Source organism: Astyanax mexicanus, chromosome 5 (assembly GCF_023375975.1).
Source record: "Astyanax mexicanus isolate ESR-SI-001 chromosome 5, AstMex3_surface, whole genome shotgun sequence".
Taxonomy (NCBI): domain Eukaryota; kingdom Metazoa; phylum Chordata; class Actinopteri; order Characiformes; family Acestrorhamphidae; genus Astyanax; species Astyanax mexicanus.
Genome location: NC_064412.1, coordinates 56,559,422 through 56,578,723, shown reverse-complemented (window position 1 = coordinate 56,578,723; position 19,302 = coordinate 56,559,422). Strand labels below are relative to the sequence as shown.

Below are 19,302 nucleotides of genomic sequence, written 5' to 3'. Positions count from 1 at the left end.
TAATGAACTTCAAAATAAAGTGTTACTAAAAAAATGTTGAAACATTATTTTAACAATTTTGTCTCATAAACAATTAGGCCTTTAAAAACACATTACAGCCATCTTCATTTTATTTTTGTGCTTTTTTTAAACAAAAGATAAAACTCACTGGAGGCCCAACTGGTCCTCCAAGTCCTGCTTCACCCTGAAAATAAAAATTAATAAGCAAAATCATTATAAAAGCAATTTTTTATGGATCATATTTACATGCATAAACTACCCAGCACTACATTGCTAACCTAGAGAAAATGCTAAAAAAAATATTTATTTTGATTAGATTTACCATAAAATAGCTGTGAAACCAGATGTGGTACATTTTAATGTTTAGAAACGGTTAGAAACTGTAACTCAGCTCACCGTTTCTCCACCTCGTCCACCCAGATAGATGGGAGATCCTTCTGGACCAATGATCAGGCCGGGTTCACCCTTCTGACCCTAAACAGACAGAGAAAAGCCCAACGTCATCACATGTGACATAAGAAATGGCATTTGTGTATTTTTATAAATTGATTTTCTGATAAAAAAATTGTATAGCAGAGTAAATATTATTCAATAATACAGAGCTTTACTAAAGATGAAAAACCTGATGTGTCCCAGGGGCCAAACCAATGACAGACACTCACATATACCAAATACACAATTTATTGACAAAGGGGCTAGACTTACAGGGGTAGATAGGGACAGGCAGGGTCAGTATCAGAAAGGTAGCAATTGTAAACAACATATCAACGTGTAGAAGGCAAAATGAGGTAATACACTGGGTAGAAATGCTAGCAAACTAGATTTAAAGAAACAGAAGGGGTATTTATACCAAAACAGACCAGGTGTGAGCAATCAGAAGCTGGGAGAGTGAGAACACTGTGGCGTCACATGATTAGTCAGGAAAATCAGGGAAGTCCGGTGTGAGTGCATGCTGGGAATTGGAGTCTTTGTGGTGTGAATAAGAGTCCACAGCATCAGGACCGATATTATAAAATTAAAGCCACACCTTAATAGCTGCTCCTGGTGGACCTGTTGTCCCTCTATCACCTTTAGGACCCATTGGACCCTGCAAAATATAAAGATATTAAAATGAATTACCTGCACGTGTGAAATAAAGATTTGTAGTTTAACATCTGTGGGGAAGGTAATGTCTACTGTAACCAGATAATTTCCTCCCTCCTTCTTTTTGTATGGAAGAATTAAGTTGCACTTTTAAAGCGCCTTTTAAAGAGCCCCCAATTGAATAATAATAATAACAACACAGGTGATTAACATGTTTCAGCTGCAACAGGTTTAATTGAACACTAACTGATGCAGGGAGTAGCTTCTCATTTGTTAAACAACCATGTAGAACTCAAACTCTTCCTGTGGTTGTTAAAAAAAGATATTAATCTGTTTTAGATTTATTAGAATTATTTATTAGAAGTCAAACAGAACATAATGTTCATTCCAACGCTACATAAAAACTGCTTACTGGGAATCCTGGGTGTCCTGGAATACAGCACTGTCCCTAGAAATTAAAATCGTGAGTTACTCTCAATGTAAAAAAATAATGGTTGATTGATTGATTGATTGATTTATTTATTGATTACCTTTTCTCCAGGTACTCCTTGTACTTCTCCATCCTGAAATAAGAAGTCAGTCAGGTCCAGTTTTAGGTTATTTAAAATGACCTGAATTAAGTGATGCACTGACATGTATAAGATGTTTAAGACAAAAACTTCTGACTTACAGTGCTTGAAACGTAGACTACTGTTCCTGGAGGTCCTGGGGGTCCAGGGGGTCCTGGGGGGCCTCCAGCTCTCCCCTCTTCACCCTTAAAATGCCCATATAAATATTCATCAGAATCCAGAATAAGCAGAATGTCCGTAAACACTGTGGGCAGAGAGTGAATTACTGCTTACTTTCTCTCCTTTGTAGCCTCTTTCACCCTTCAGTCCCTGCAAATAAACAATGAAGGAGACAAGAATGAGTTAAAAGCTGGAAAAAAGGTGTCAGCCATCTTTTTAAATGGGGTGCAACCAAAAAAATACAAATAAATAAAAATGTTACTTCTTTATTTAATTAAAAACATGATTTTTCAGGCCATGCTTCAACGCATTTGTCAGATATATGACTACAAACAATATGCAAGATTTAGGTCAGTAATTCCATAAATATTTGACAGCTAAAATGTACAATACATTTAAAAATACACTGTAAAATCTATTACTAAGCGAAGTTCCCTTGGAGTGTGGGCGTCTAGATGGTGTATCCAATAGGTTTCTTTCAATTTTGAAGTAATGAAACATACCTGTCCTGCTTGTAATTTTTCTTAACCTTTCCTAACCTTTAAAAAACGCTTTTATTCTCAGACTCAACTGTGCTGTAGGTGAGAATTATTTGTCCATGTATTTTGATAATATGCAAATCAACCCAAGAATTTCAAGAATTTCCCCCCGGGGATCAATAAAGTATCTATCTATCTATCTATCTATCTATCTATCTATCTATCTATCTATCTATCTATCTATCTATCTATCTATCTATCTATCTATCTATCTATCTATCTATCTATCTATCTATCTATCTATCTATCTATCTATCTAACCCATTAACAATATTCAATAATCTCAATCATCTGCGTCTCACCGCTACCAGAGGCACACTACTGCTGCTGCAGTTCAGCCAATCAGCTCTCCCTCCTGCTCCACCTCTAAACCCATACATCACACAGTGCATTTTTCTAATTTGAGCTGAGGGTGGAGTCAGCTCAAATCAAGGTGTTTAGTTACATTTTAGGAGAAGTGTAGCGCCTTTTATCCTAATGTTCCAAGGAGGTGGTTCTTAACAAGTGTTGTCTTGACATGAAATGTATAAAACATGATTTTAATTCAGTAAAAAGTCTATTTTTGCTGCAAAAAGAGTTTATTATTTTTTTTAATGTGACCCACCTCTGGTCCACGGAAACCATCAAGTCCAGGAATTCCTTCCCGTCCTCTGGGACCCTCGTCACCTTTCTGACCCGGGATTCCAGGTAATCCTGTCTTTCCCTGTAAGTAAGATATTATAAAATATGCTACTAGGTTAAAATTACTCTACTGTATTTCTATTAACGGCATTTAGAATTAAGAGCAGATGCTTTTCCTAACCTGCAGTCCAGGAATTCCTTGTGGTCCCTGAAAATAAAAATATGTTCGGTGCAGTAGTGGATCATTCATATAGGTGGCATGTTCAGTATAACGATTATGAATTCATTTTTTAGATTTTTTTAAAGGGCTAAATGTAAAAATAGAAAATTTGGTGTAAAAACTCATTATTTCATTTTGTTAATGTAGTGCAGTGTACAAGAAATTTTTTTTTATCTATTTTTCCAATTTTAGTTTTTTCATCTCCACCCTTTACAAGTGGAATTTCAGAAAAAAATATATATTTTTTTATTTTCCGATTTTGCATTTTGCAAGTTGGATTATACCATTATATTTGTTTTAAAACATATAAAAATGGACAAATCAAAAAAAAAATTGAAAAGATTCAGCTTTTCATTTTTCTTCTTCTGTTTGTGAAACTAGATAACTGAAAAAAATAGCATAAAACACATTTCTTCTTCACTATACTGAATGGAAAAAAAAGTTTTATACCCAATTTTCTATTTTAGAATTTAGCATGATAGTCATAAAATTGAATAGAAATTTAAAAACAACAATTAAAAGATAATATCAGAAGGTACCTGAGGACCTGGTGGACCCATCTCTCCTGGAATATACTGAAGAGCAAGTTCAGATTCTTCTCCATTCTACACACAGACACACAGACACACAGACACACACACACACACACACACACACACACACACACACACACACATACACACACATACAAAGAATGAAGATTCAGAGGGTTAAAAGGGTTCAAACACTCAGCAATCACTACACATCATCATCTGTAGAACATCATCCGCTGGATGAGTTTATTGAATCTTAGGAATGTGGTATTTTCTATATGTTACTCCCTTGTTTGGATGTCAGTGCTAATCAGCACTCAAACATCCACCTGATTTAATCTGTTTAAACCTCTGGGGCAGAATGACAGAAGTCATTTTGATCAATATAAAGAGTCCTGTGAACAGAGGTGTCAGAATTCTACTCCTTACATTTAAAAAAAACAGCCTCGTTACTCTCGTTAGCCTCGTTAGCCTCGTTAACCCCTATCCAGATAAATCTCTCCATCCAGATAGAGAGATACCATTCTGACTCCCTATTGGTTTATATTGTGATCCATCACACCTGCACACAAAACAATTTAACTGGTACTGTATGTCCCCTTATCTTAGAAAATAATGACCGTTTGATGGAAAGTGTAAGAGTTTATTCCCACTCACGCTGCCAATTTTGATGACTGGTCCAGGAGGTCCAGGAGGCCCGGGAAGTCCTGCAGGTCCCTGCGGCCCCATTGGTCCAGGCAGCCCAGCTCGGCCTACCTGTCCAGGTTCACCTTCTTCACCTGCTGTGCCCTGTGCTCCCTGCAGCAGGAGAAATAACACAGGTTAACCTGAGTTACATACTGACTGAACCTGAACTATTAAAGCAGTGTTTATCAGTCCTAGTCCTGCTCTGTGTCTCAAACTCAATTACTCTGCAGTCTGTTAATCACACGCAGCAAGTGAACAGTCAGGTTCTTAAAGCAGAAATGTGTAAGAATCTGAATCTGAAATACTTTGACAAGAGCCAGATTGTGATGGCTAGACAAGATATATACATGTAAATTGAGATGTATATGATTAAATGAAGCAAGAAAAAAATCTGCCAATGGGGTTAATGCATTTTTCTTAATAAGACTCATAATCTTAAAGACTCAAAAGGAGTAAAGTAAAAATACAATCAAGACAAAGTCTAAAAAGATTTGGCTTATTTTTTTAATTAATTAATTATTAATTAAGATTTAGCTTAAATTTGGATACAATCATTTTTTGTGCTTATTTTGAGATAAATTTACTCAAAATAAGGTGTAAATTAAGGCGGATTGTTCCTAAAATAAGCAAAATAATTTTACACTTAAGCAATGCATAATAAGACAAAAAATCTTATCAGAGAAAAATCCTCCAGGAAATGGCAACTGGTGAAACGACACCCAAAGCTTACTCGTTTGACCCATAGAGACCCTATTTACAACTTGGAGCTGCTAATGCCTTAGTGGCAGATACCACTCAACACCTCCAGAGGTCAGATGGTTTTAATGTTATGGCTGATTGGTGATAAGTGTGGTGTGCATAACAGCCAAGAAACCATCTAAGCTCTTCATTTCAGGTGTATTTCAGGACCAGAGCTGGAGAACACTGCTTTATATATAAATAATCATTCAGCTGAGCTCTAATGTAGTCCAGATACAGGGATCAGTAACAGGGTTGTAATCAGTAACAGGGTTAAATGCTGATTTCCATGACTTGTGTGCTGTGGAATGAAGGTTAATGCAGTGTTATATGAACACAAGCGCTTTAACTGAGGAATCAAGTCTTTTAGAATGTCCTCAGCTTAGAGACAGCGATGGAGATGGAGATTAAATCTGGAATATATGTCAAAAAAATCATTTTGCATTTTGAATTAATTAATTGGATTAATCGCTTTTGGGAAACCGAATGATTATTGAAATCAGGTGTGTTTGGAGATGTGAAAGCACAACATTTAGAGCGTGGGGAATGATTTTATATTAATTAACTATATGTGGTTTAGCTTTTAGAATCTTTATTATTATCTAAATTTAAAATGGCTCAACACATGTTTCTTATCACTACACTATGATTCAATGAATAGTTCTCGAGTTAATTTAATGTTAACTGTTAATCCTCGTGACTTTACAGACAAGATTAGACACACACAACATCCCTCAGTAATGAAGTGATGAAATTAGTTTGTATTAATGTGTCGGATGGGGCTTTAGTTTTCAGTGATCAGGCAAAGCAGGATGCAGCGATTCAGAACTCATGCAGCACCAGATACCTCACTACTCCCCCAGGGGTAAGAGAACCAGGAGAAAAAAGAGGTAGAGGAGGAGTCTTGCTAGAAAGAGAAAGAATAACAGACATCCTCGGCATCCTCACACAAGATAAACGTCTGTACCAGTGCTTTATAATTTCATCTATGTAAATACATTTCTACTGCACATTTTGTCCAGTATGGAAGGAACAGTCATACAGGAAATTAAAAACATGATAATTTCAATCAAAAAACCTAAATCTGAAGCATTGTATGATATTGGGAAATGTATTTACTATTTTTTATTTAAATTTCAGATTTGGATTTCATTGAACATGATTATTAAACATGGTTACCTTCTCTCCAGCTGTACCAGGAAGCCCCAGTTCACCACAGTCTCCCTGGTTAGAACACACAAAGGAAAAATATGTGATGCAACATGAAAAAAATACATATATTTGAAACTCTCTCTGTCTGCCTGTCTGTCCGTCTATATACCTATATATATATATATATATAACTTTCCTGGGGCGGTCCTGATGAGAGCCAGTTTCATCATCATAACGTTTTTGATGGTCTTTGCGAATGCACTTAGTGCAAAAGTTGTGTCCAAACTTTTGACTGGTACTATATATTTATATAAGCTTGTATAAACGTACCTTCTGGCCAGCAGGTCCTGGAGGTCCTGGACGACCAGGAGTTCCAGGTCGACCTGGTGGGCCCTGCATACAAAAGGAGAAAATAATAAAAATACAGTTATAATCAAAATTACTTATGCACTTTTTTATTTCCTGTTTCCTATTTTGAAAATGACAGAGTGGACAAATGTCGGCAAAAAATTGCCGATGAAAATTTGATGAAAACATGATTGATCAAGAGTGGCAAACAAAAAGATATAAGTATGAGATGGTAAAAACATTGTAAGGACCACTGGCTTCCAAAAAAGAAGAAAATTAGAAAAGAAAAGAGATAATTTACATACAGGCAGTCCAGGGGCCCCATTCTGTCCAGGAGGCCCAGGGGGGCCATATGCTTCTATTTTTCCACTTTTACCGACAAAAGGTCCTGGAGGTCCTGGAGGCCCTGGGGGTCCAGGTAGGCCAGGAAGACCACGAGACCCCTGAGGAAACAAAATACAGAAGAGAAGGTAAAAGTCTATAAGCCGTATTTTACACCCTGCACAAGCTGTTCCATGATGCTAATTGCTATCTTACACTCTGCTAACAGCCTATTTATATGCCTTCTGCCTGCATCATTTCAACAGCAGCAGAGCTTCTGAATATATCTACACTGATGGGCGTGGTGTTCTGGAAATGAGGTGTGTTCAGGTACATTTCTGGAGTTTTGCTTGTTTATCTTGGTAACAGAAAACACAGGAGCTCCACTGACTGAATACAACCTAGACAGAAGCCAACAGTCAGACGTTCATCGCTATTTCGATAACACAGGCGCGCCTTGCAGAGTGTACACCCCCTATTTATTACACACACATGAACACACAGCAGCACAAACCCAACTTTCACATCAACAATAAACAGAATACTAAATAAAATAACATTGCTCGTTCATACCATAAATGTGCGAGAGCAGCTTAGTTTCCTCTGCTGAGAAGCACAGAAGGGCTGCACCATTAAAATAGCAATCCGCCAAAGTCAGAGCTCACCTGGCTCTTGGAGGGAATGATTAGCAAGTGACACACTTTATTTTATGTTACGCCCTAAACACTCAAACACATAATTAATAAAAAGGATTAACACATGCCTTTTGCATGTTTTTTCAGCTGCGCATGGTGTACTTTTCCTGTTGTTATGATAGCAAAGACACATTGACATGCCGTAAATCAAGCTTCACGGCCTATAGATCAAAATATACACACAGAAAACCAAAACCATGCATACTTGCAATCTCTCTATGTCATGGAATCCAGAACCCTCCATGTCCACTAAGGTCTGCAGAGGAAACATCAGTACAGTAATATTACACTATACAGTATAGTACCGGTAATATTAGTGAGTATTAAAAGCTATTTAGATTTTCATCAATCAGAATCACACTGATGCTGAATTACTCACTGTCCGATCTAAGCTTGAAGGTCCAGGTGGTCCAGGAGGTCCAGGTAAACCTCTGGGTCCTGGCTTTCCTTCACCTTTCTCTCCCTGCGGAGCAAAGAGATCAATCACATGATCCAGGAAAGACCAATCCAAACCCATTGTGCATCAATATCATGCAATTTGATTTAACAGCTCTGAAAAAAAATAAACTACTTAAAAATCATGAGTTTCTTTAATTGTTTTCAGCCATTTCTCATTTTCTGTAAATAAATGCTCTAAATGAGAATATTTTTATTTGTAATTTGGGAGAAATGTTGTCTGTAGTTTATAGAATAAAACAACAATGTTCATTTTACTCAAACATAAACCTATAAATAGCAAAATCGGAGAAACTTATTTCTTTCCGAAAGTACTGTTTTTATGACTCTTAATGTCAACTATTACCGTCATATTATGTAAATTTGGCAGCCATTTTTTTTTTTTTTTAAAATAATATTATGATTATTTACCTTCTGGCCTTTAGTTCCAGGGTTGCCAGGTCCTCCCGGAAAGCCACGTGGCCCTTCAGGACCCTAAAAGGAAGCATCAGAGTGGATGATTTATTTGTACAGTTAATATAATAGTGGTATAAACTGTGTGTTAAGGTCCTACCTTTTTGCCATCTTCTCCAGGGTCTCCCTGCCAAAAAAAGTATAAAAAATTATTTGTTTAGACACCAAGAATTTCACTAGCACTACTCTTCTCTTGTTACACACTGTTTCCTCCCACCCCTCTACAAAGGTGCGACAGAGGACTGTTGTTTGAGTGGGGTTTCTATGCTGTGTCTCACAGCTGAGCCTGGTCAGTGCTAATTACTGCTGTGGATTCTGGGATTTGGAGTTTTATGGCCCAGATCCTCTAGCTCTTCTACTGAAGCATTCAGGCCCTCTGCTGGTGGTTGGCGGTATTGTGCTCTCTAAGGTTCTGTCAGTACAGGGAGCTTATTATCGCTTTTGTCACGTAAAAATCAATTTTAATGCACTCACAGTATCCCCCTCTGGTCCAGGAGGTCCTGGTGGACCTGGAGGGCCTGGTAGACCGTTGGGGCCGGCGGGTCCCACCACCCTCTCCACCACTTTACCTTCCCCGACGTTGATTAACTCAGCAGCCGGACCCTGAGGACCAGGCGGCCCTGGCAGACCTGGAGGTCCCCGATCCCCTTTAGACCCTGGATAACCTGATCCAGGATTACCCTGTGGCGGAGAGGGGGGGGGGGGGGGGGTGGTTAATGTAAAATACACAACTGATTGGACATCGATAAAGTAAATAAAGTTCTATAAAACAGCAAAATATGAATGCATATTGCATATTATTTACATAAATTAAAAAACGATGTGTAATTTACCATCACTCCTTTATCTCCTTTTTCGCCCTAAGGACAAAACAGACAAGGGTAAGTGCAAAATACATATTATTAAAGTCATTTTTTTGTACAATGTTACGTCTAAAAGTGCTTTGTATATGATGCTCTCTGCTGTTTTTATTCCAGTGATCTGTGGGAGGGAAGTCAGCTGATGTGGCAGAGACTCATGGATTGGTTTGCCATGTTCTTAAAACACATTTACTGAAAAAATATTCTGTGCCTGGTCTGAATGGCCTTTCATTTATGTTCCTGCATGGCTCAGATAGGATTGGACGGCTGACTGCTGACTGTTGTCAAGGTTTTAATCGGTCAGTGACACACCTATATTTCCCATCGCAAAGATAGAAACACGCCTGAAATTTATATTTGTAACAGTATTATTATATACCTTCACTCCACGGATTACATCTTCAGATGAAGATGAATTATCTGTGGGCCAGGGATCACCCTTTGGTCCTGCTGGACCTTTGGCTCCTTGGTCTCCTCTGTCTCCTCTGTCTCCTTTATCTCCTTTCATTCCTTTAGCGCCTAAATCAAAAAGAGAAATCTTTTAATATATGCATTAATAATCACTACAGCAAAACAATACTAAACAGAACGAGTTAAGAAGTTAATAAGGTCAGTGTGTTGAGGATTGGTAAGCACACAGTAGGGCTGGGATTATACTGTCTGTACTGGTATATGGTGATACTGACATACTGATATATGGCTTTTAAGTTTTATCACAATTTAAAGTGATTTTATCTTTATTATATTGTGCACTTTACTTGTGACGTATTATAGGAGGGGTAGGGCAAAGGTCCTTCTAATAGAGCAAACTAAACACACAAGGAGTTAGAATAATATTTTACAGAGTTGTTTTTTTAAATAAAGGATAAAAACCTGTAAAAGTACATTTTACCTACAATTAATTTTATATATAAAAAATAATATTGAGACAATTCTCTTACAATAATGCAATTCAAATACATTGTTCAATTATGCCAGAATCCTATTTATTAGAAGAATTACAAAAATATGTTCTAGTTATTGGTCTTTATTAGATAGCAAATCTTAGCAAAATTAAATAATCTAATTTCAAAGGCAATATATATATATATTTTTTTTTTCCCTGATATGAATTTTTGTAAGTGTAAAATAATTTTGCTATTTTTAGGGCTAATGAAATAATACATTTTAATAAGGCCTTATTGAACTCAAAATAAGCACAAAAAGGCAATAATGAAGTTATTATAAACTAAACGTGATTGAGAATATATGATTGCTAATTTATATTAGAAATCTTGCATAGAAATATTTAATAAAAAAGGTCTGCCTTTTACAATGCTTTCTGTAATAACTACATAACAAAATACTGTACTTTTACTTTCAGTACTTTAGTACTACATTTTACTTTAAACTACTGCAATATAAAAATGTTGAATACCTTAGTACTTAACTTCTGTGTTAAGTGTGGAGATTAAGGAGCACTTTAACATCTACTCAAATCCTTTTTTGATTAAGATCATGTACTTTTACCTAAATTTGAGTATCTAGTATTTTATATGTGTCTACCGCTGAACAATAGACAGTGGTCTAGAGGAGACAATGGTCTGTAGATGGTTGCAGATAAAGATATGAAATCCATATCAATCCAAAAACAAGAATTTCAAGAAGTTTGAAAATATCCTCAAGTGCAGTCACCAAAAAAAAAAAAAATGTCAAAAATATTATAATGAAGAAACTGGCACTCATCAGGTCCGCCCCAAGAATAGAAGAGTAAGAGTTTCCTTTGTTGTACACAATAATGTCATCAGTGTTACCAGCCTCAGATACTTCAAAATACAAGTATTTTAGTTTGTTTAAAACTGTTTTTAAGTTACTACATGATTAATTATGTGTTTCTTCATAATCTGATAGATCACTTTACTATTCATTTACTGTATAGAAATGAGAAGGTGTGTCCAAACTTTTGACTGGTGAAAGTGATATGATGCACATACAAATACAAATGCAACCACTGTCCACAAGAGGGCCACAGCTCCCTGTGAAATATCTACAGCACTTTTTCTTTCAGTTTAGACACAAAACTTAAAACGAACAAAGATCAGGAAGAATATATTCTACAGTCTCACCTGTAATCACATGTTTATCACCTGTAACCACAGGTTTATCACCTGTAACCACAGGTTTATCACCTGTAATCACAGATTTATCACCTGTAACCACAGGTTTATCACCTGTAACCACAGGTTTATCACCTGTAATCACAGGTTTATCACCTGTAATCACAGGTGTATCATCTGTGTCCAGTTGGGATTTGCTAGGTGTGGAAACAGCAGGTCGTGGAAGTGGTGAAAACACGTCGGATTTGTCCTAAAATAAAGGACAGTAAAAATAATTTACTATTATTGTATACATTATAACAATGACAATGCTCATTGCTATCTCACAACCCAGCAACAGTTTATTTTCACAGCTTGCTCCTGCATCATTTAATTAGCAATAGTGCTTGTAAATAAATACGCACAGGATATACTTTTCCCGCTGTTATGATAGCAACACGCTGACATGCCCTAAATATTATAGTAATAAAAATAAATTTGAAAAAGTTTCTGTTGAGGATTTCTTACTGTAATTTTGTCAGCGTCTGGTTCCGAACCACTCCCATATTCTCCTGAGCTCTAAAATAAAATAGAAAAAGAAATGAAGAAATAAAAATAGAAACAGACCATAATAGCATTTTTATATTTTAGGCATAGAGATAAAAAGACATACGAAGACTCTAAGAGTACAGTATGAAGATACAAAAAAAATATACTACTGTAAAGACTAAAGACAAAGACAACAAAATAACCTGAATTCAACCTGCAGTATATATAGAAGAAATATTACTGTAATATTATTGTAATATATTGTAATATACTCCTTACATAATCTTCGTCATCGTCTTCAGCTTCTCCACAGCGGCGTTCAGCTGCTCTTGGGTTTCCCACCAACTGTAATTCTGAAATAATGCCCTAAAAACACACACAAGCAATTTATTCATGAGTATGGTTATTTAATTTCCACTGATCCCCCAAATATGACATCACTCACTCACCCCATCACATGACACCTCCCAGAACACAATCACCAGAATACTGATCACACCTGTTTCACTCACTATATATATATACGCCTTCACCGCACACACTCCTAGCCGAGTATTTGCTCTGGTTCCGTCCATCACTTTCAAAGCATTTATATAGTTTGTGTTTCTGTCTGTTTTTTGGCTCGCCAATCTTTGTATGTTTACTGCCTTACGTTTCTGTATTTTGATTGTGACTCTGCATGTTGTTGACCATGCTAATGGATTGTCACTTTTCAATAAAGCTTGTTTTGTCTGATCCTTGCTTGATTCTAACAGTATTTGACATTCAGCCAGAATAATGCGCACATCCTGACGTCAGCACTTCATTAAAACTCAGTTTTCTCAATCCACACAACAACACTGAAGTTTTAAAAAGCTTTTTGAAAAGCTTTAACACAGTGTTTTTATGTTGACGGGAGGCCAAAAATATCCTGATGCTTGAGAATGGGACAAGTACAAAAAAATGGCTTTTTGCAATATTCTGTAAAATAAATAAAGAGATCAACAAAGAATGATAATATTGGCATTATTTTCATGTCCATGATAAGTGTAAAAGCTGCACTGCAATGCAAAAAGCTATTTTTATTTTTATTTTTATAGTTTTACTTAATTTTTTAACTTTAACTTTTACAATATTAGGAAGAGCAAAGAGTTTTTTTTTTTACCAAACTGTAACTGGGGTGTTCTGCAATGCAGAAACTGCAAAAAAGCTACTTTTATTTTTCATAGCTTTTTATTTTTTTAAACTTGAGTGTGCTGTTTTTGTGGCCATTTTTTTGCAATGTAACCTCTATATTTCTATTCACAAAGTCTGAGCAATCACAAATATCAAAATATATATAGTTTTAAAAAGGTGCAAACAGAACAAACCTTATACTTGTTTGGGTCCACAGTTCCACCGTGTCCAACGAAGACCCCAGCACCTGAGTCCAGGTTCAGAGCTCCTGGGGAACGCTCAAATTCCACCACTTTGGGTTCAGAGTCACAGTCCTCATAGAAGGATATCTGGTTGAGGTTCACAGCTAAGGAGAACCGGCTCCAGTCTTCAGGTTGATACGGAACGTTAAAGCTGGCCACCTCCACCGATTCCTTCGCCCCCGGCTCAGTGTAGTAAACTATAACCCTCCTGCTGCTACCCTCCACCTGCGACAGCTTCACCCCGACGTACATCAGCTTCTGCTCAGAGTCTGTGATGGCGAAGACGACCCCCGCATCCTCTGAGGTGGGCTTGAGCTGGAAGGTGAGGGAGAAGTCCCGGTAGAAGGGGTTGGGGAGGTGGGACAGGGCCAGCTGTCCTGTGCTGGATTCCTCTCCGAACAGGTAGGCGGGGTGGCCATCAGGACCTACTACATGAGTCACGCCTTTGGGTGGTGGGCTTCCAATCAGCTGCAGCAAAGAGATTCCACTCTCCTCTAAAAACACAGGCAGTAGAGTTATGGTTAGTTAAGATCTACAGCATTAATATTTATATCATCATAATGTGGACATTACCATAGATAAATAATGCATTTTAAAGGTATAAAAAAGGAGTTAGTCCTGTTTTTGTTGGACTCCCAAAGGGAAGAAAAAAATCCCCGTGTATTTTTTCCAAGAGAGCAATAGGATCAGATGGAAAGACAAAGGACACTTTAGATAGATGGACATTACCATAAATAAATAATGCATTTTAAATGTATTAAAAAAAGAGATAATCCTGCTTTTTTGGATCCCAGAGGAAAGAAAAATAAGAAAAATGAGATCTCCTTAATACCGATGTAATGGAAAGACAAGGGAGACTATAGATGGATGGTTGGATGAATAGATAGATAGATAGATAGATAGATAGATAGATAGATAGATAGATAGATAGATAGATAGATAGATAGATAGATAGATAGATAGATAGATAGATAGATAGATAGGGTGAATCCCATTTCTCCCCTTGGCCCTACCCCTTACCCCTACCCCTTCTTTTCGAGTGTAATCCTTCCCCTTGGAACGGAGTTACAAGGGGAAGGGGTAAAATCCTACCCCTAGGAATTGGGACAACCCTTCAAGCACCCGGTGAAAGGTGAATCTTATTGAAAATAGCCTCCATAATATACTAGAAATTGTATATCACACTGGTTCCCAACACTGGTCCTGGAGCAGGTAATGTGTTACAAAAACAATATAATGTGCAAGAATATGGGTCCTCAGTGACAGAGGAATCACTGGTATATCACAATGACGTTTCTCAATGAACAATAAATACATAAATAAATAGCACTGATTTATGACCAGGCTACTAGCGGTGGTGTGTAGGTGACCCTGCTGGGCTGATGTGATGATAGCAGTGGAGCGCTAAAGTTCAGTAGCCTAGCTGCTGGTTAACTAGTTAACTTTAGGGCATTGTATGTGTTCAGAAAGGGGGCAGGAGGTGCAGAAATTAATTAATATTGTCCATTCCTTAATTCCTCTGTGATGGGGAGCTGAAATTAGCTCTGGTTATTTTTTATTTGATTTATTTTTTCCGTTCCGCCTTAAATGCGGTAGCGCCTGCCGTCTGTTGCACCATTTAAGGTGGAACGGGAAAGTTAGCTAGCTAGCTAGCTACCGAAACGAACTACTAGCGAACTTTTTATGCTTGTTACGAAGAATTCAGCCATAAAACATCAAAACTACACAATAAACTAAGGTAATACAGTGCTAATCGTAATTTTTAACATGGAAAATACTTTCTTTGGTCGCTTGTTCCGCCATCTTGCCAGTCATTCTCATACCCCTCGGTACGAAGTGTGGGTCTGGAAAATCTCCGTTTGAAGGGCTAACTAGCCCTACCCCTTACCCCTACCACTTCATCCTAACAGGAATCGGGACACCCCTACCCCTTGATGTGCACACGCAAAACAGAGGGGTAGGGGTAAGGGGTAGGGCCAAGGGGAGAAATGGGATTCACCCATAGATAGATAGATAGATAGATAGTTAAATAAATAGATGATAGATAGATTTTAGTTGGATTGTGTTACCATGATTTAAAAGTGAAACTTATGTCAGTTAGTCAGTAGCTTTATTCGTTCTAGTATTATCAGTGAACAGTGATATAGATACTGCTGAACATGTTCCAGTCTTGTTATATGCTACTGTCAGGCACTCAGTATTGTTGTACTTTCTTGCAATGATCATTACAGAATTTAAGCGGCCTCTCACACAGTTTGTTGTTGCATTAAATTCTTTAACAGTCATTGTCTGGGGGCCTCAGGCCAGCTTGGGGCCCCTGGCATAAATCTCTCATAGAGTTCATCAAGTTCACATCGTCATCCAGTAGCTCTCTATATAGAGAGGGTGAGCTCCAGTGATTCCACATGGAACATCTCAAACCAGTTCCCAGAGCTCCTACTGATACATGAAGCTATGGAAAAAGAGGAAATCCACATGGGCTAATATTATAGGAAAGATAAATTAGATATAGCACCTCACGGGAACATGAGACAGACAATTCCTAAACATTTCACTGCCTCAGAGGAGATATAACAACAGAAGATTTATTAATGATTATGAGTATTAACGTACAGTGAGATCAGGGAAGGTTGTGAGTGCACGACACCAGAGGACTGAGCTAAAGTTAGCACCACGCCGACGATGAGAAATTCTGTTGGGTTTTTACAATTTGAGCTAAACATGCATGTTTGTGAAGTTCACTGTACTCTTTACTGTATTCTACACTGTATTCTACAATGTACTCTATACTGGATGAGAAAAGAGAGAGATGGGATGAACGGAAAGATTGATGGTGTAAAGAAGGAGTATGGATAGATAGAGGAAGTGAAAAATGTTAAAAATATGGGGAAGGAAGATGAGAGACAATAAGAGTCGCCCATTAGATGGGTTGGAAGCAGCGAGAGATGGGTTGGAAGAGAGAGAGAGAGAGAGAGAGAGAGAGAGAGAGGAAGAATAAGCGAGAATAAGAGAGAGAGAAAGAGAGAGTTAGGGAGAGAAAGAGAAAAACTAGAGAGGAAATGAGAGAGGGATTAAGAGAATGAGAGAAAGAGAAATGATGGGCTGAAGGAGAATGGAGAGATGAAGGGAGTGAAAACGTGAAAAAAAGAGGTGAAGAAGGATGAGAGAGAATGGGCATTGCCGCTATTAAATCTACCATTTTAGTTGCTGCAAGGTGATTGGTTCAGTTGCATGTCAGTCAAAAGCCAGAGTAAAGGGCCGGGCTGTCAGCTGGGTTGGAGAGAGAGAGAGAGAGAGAGAGAGAGAGCAAGAGAGAGAGAGAGAAAACAAAAGGAAGGTAGAATGAGAGAAAGGAAGAAAGTAAGAACAAGAAAGAAACAGAGAGTAAAAGAAGAATGAGAGAGGATGAAAGGGAGAACGAACAACAGACAGAAATAATGAAAAATGAGAAAAAGAATGTGAAAGACAGAATGAAAGAGTTAGAGGGAGAGAAAACGAAAGAGAGAATGAAAGAGAGAAAATAAGAGAGATAGAGAACGAGAGAGAGAGAGAGAGAGAAAAGCACAATATAATTGATTATAACGAATTTATAATATTACTGATTTATTCCTTATTATTAACCATTAATGAAGTCTCTACACTCTTATATCATTTGATTGTAAATTATCATTAATAATATTATAATTATTAATCCTCCTGAAAATCTGTTTAAAATAAAGTTCTGCTGTTGTAATTGTATGCATGTAATCTTTCTTTTATTTTTTTTATGTTTTTTGGTATATGCTTTGCAGTATAGCAATAGTGTTGCGTATTACATTCAAGCCAATAAAGCACTGTTGAACTGAACTGAACTGGAAAGCAGATTTAACTCGTATATTTATGACGTAACTTGTGTTTCTGTGGGTCTTTTTGCTCATTGTGAAATGTAGAACATCTGTGAGATCTTCAGATATTGTATTTAAACTGGATTTAAAACCATATAATACAAAAATATCATCATTTTCCCAGCTCAAAGCAGATGGGCTTTTTATTTTGTGGTTGCACGCAAAGAACCAGCAACATCAGCTGGCAGGACTGGATTCCCAAGTGAACCAGTGCTGAAGCAGCCTAACCCAGTCTGTACTGTGGGAACAGGATGTGCAGTTCCACAGTTCCATCACCATGTTTCCCTGCAGCAGTAGCTCAGCATATCCTTCGCACTGCGACCTGATCCACCATTCTCCACGGCCGTCTAATCCTTCATTCATTCCGCCAACATTCGCAGCGTTCCTGCGCTCTGCTGTCACAGCCCTTCACACTGTTTCGGACACAGGGGATTATGGGAATACAAGTCTCTCATTATTTACTCCAGATGTGTTCGCTCTCGCTCGTATCCCACCTCCCAGCTTACACTCGCGCCGTCCCAGTAGAGCCACCACCTGGAGGAGGCCAGTGGAGGCAGAGCAACTGGAAAACTGGAATGTGTTTCCCATTCCACTGATGACCAGCAAGAGACAACAGGAATTTCATCACTGTGTTACTCAATAAAAGTCATTTCAGATTAAAATCCCCTTAAACTTGTTCAATACGACATTAAATACTCAGCTAAACTGGTTTGGTAGACTCTCTTATGTAATTATATTGGAATGACATGGTGTAATTTGTCTCTTACATCACAGATACCAGTGAATGTAGCATTAGGAGTGTGCTCAACAGAACAGCTAAGCTAATCTCGCCAGTTTAAATGGGTTTACTCTGCTCAAGTCAACACCTAAGCATCTCCAACACATAGACTATTTAAAAAAAAGGCATTTTTATGATTACTTGTGTGTATTTGTGTTTAATGGTTTGTGCTAAATTGAGTTAGCTAGCATGCCAATTGCTAATCTGCTATTACCACTGCCAAAAAAAACGACTGTTAAATGTATTTTATATGGTTACTCTGTGCACCATATTTTACACCCTGTTCAAGGTGCATTGCAATGCTCATTGCTATCTTTCTCCATACGAACATTTATCGTCTTTTTTCACACCTTCCACCTGCATCGTTTAAATAGCAGCAGAGCTTACGGATATATATCAACACTGATACAAACAAGTTAAAACATTGGAAAATGTATATCCCCCATCACTAGTGATGCCACACCACACCACGACACATTTTTGAACTGCTGCTGATGCTGTAGCATTGCCGAGTAGCATCACAGCGCTAATGCTCACAGAAAAAAGTGCAGCGATTCGGTTCTGATACATCAGCTCACAGATGCAGGCTTGTGCTGATCAACATCACCCTAGAAGTGATGAAAGAGGGGAAATAGCAAAAGAGCACCAACTACTGTACTGTACCTACCCAGAGAGAGCAAGGCCAGCTGTGCTCTCTCGGGGCTCCGGCAGCTGACGGTAAGCTGCATGACTGGGATTCGAACCAGCAATCATTCGATCATAGTGGCAGGCAGTGCTTTAGACACCCAAATTGTCAATGTTTGACAGAATGTTGTCACTCATCAAACTCACACATCAAACAATAGAAAGCATTACTATTTTTGCTGCCTTTTTCTAAAAACATGTTGCTTGTAGCGTTAAATAAATTGGTATTTCACTTTTAAGGTTGAAACGCTGCTTTACTGTTATAGCATGGTCTACTCGCCTTAATTAGGAATTGAACCACAGTCTGCCACACACCAGGTAATGTGGTTATACACTGTATTATAGCAATCCACAATCCAGAAATGAAGCCAACAAATCAATATCTTCACTGAAATCAGAATCTTAAGAAAGAAGGTTTAGCTGGGTTGGTGGTCTTCCATATGAGCACCAACATGAAACTCAGACATGAAAGCCAGTACTCCACCACTTTCAGTAGATGTG

General features: G+C 37.8%; 1 protein-coding gene across 12 annotated transcripts in view; it reads right to left on the bottom strand.

Moving 5' to 3' along the window:
- LOC103044405 (collagen alpha-1(XVIII) chain) overlaps positions 1-19,302 on the bottom strand; it is a 50,659-nt gene that overhangs the window by 9,607 nt on the left and 21,750 nt on the right. For 3 of the 12 annotated variants that reach the window (XM_049479883.1, XM_049479884.1, XM_049479872.1), the window contains exons 2-27: positions 13,408-13,949; positions 12,338-12,424; positions 12,038-12,088; positions 11,540-11,780; positions 9,814-9,953; positions 9,408-9,434; positions 9,049-9,255; positions 8,675-8,701; positions 8,533-8,595; positions 8,045-8,128; positions 7,871-7,921; positions 6,955-7,092; positions 6,632-6,694; positions 6,329-6,373; positions 5,997-6,056; positions 4,382-4,522; positions 3,731-3,796; positions 3,153-3,179; positions 2,955-3,053; positions 1,926-1,961; positions 1,754-1,837; positions 1,614-1,646; positions 1,496-1,531; positions 1,028-1,087; positions 397-474; positions 149-184 (exon numbers count right to left, since the gene is read on the bottom strand). In XM_049479883.1, coding sequence (XP_049335840.1) covers positions 149-184; positions 397-474; positions 1,028-1,087; positions 1,496-1,531; positions 1,614-1,646; positions 1,754-1,837; positions 1,926-1,961; positions 2,955-3,053; positions 3,153-3,179; positions 3,731-3,796; positions 4,382-4,522; positions 5,997-6,056; positions 6,329-6,373; positions 6,632-6,694; positions 6,955-7,092; positions 7,871-7,921; positions 8,045-8,128; positions 8,533-8,595; positions 8,675-8,701; positions 9,049-9,255; positions 9,408-9,434; positions 9,814-9,953; positions 11,540-11,780; positions 12,038-12,088; positions 12,338-12,424; positions 13,408-13,949 — 2,522 coding nt within the window. The remainder of the gene's footprint in view (positions 1-148; positions 185-396; positions 475-1,027; positions 1,088-1,495; positions 1,532-1,613; positions 1,647-1,753; positions 1,838-1,925; positions 1,962-2,954; positions 3,054-3,152; positions 3,180-3,730; positions 3,797-4,381; positions 4,523-5,996; positions 6,057-6,328; positions 6,374-6,631; positions 6,695-6,954; positions 7,093-7,870; positions 7,922-8,044; positions 8,129-8,532; positions 8,596-8,674; positions 8,702-9,048; positions 9,256-9,407; positions 9,435-9,813; positions 9,954-11,539; positions 11,781-12,037; positions 12,089-12,337; positions 12,425-13,407; positions 13,950-19,302) is intronic. The other 9 variants (XM_049479873.1, XM_049479878.1, XM_049479877.1 and 6 more) reach the window with 9 other exon arrangements.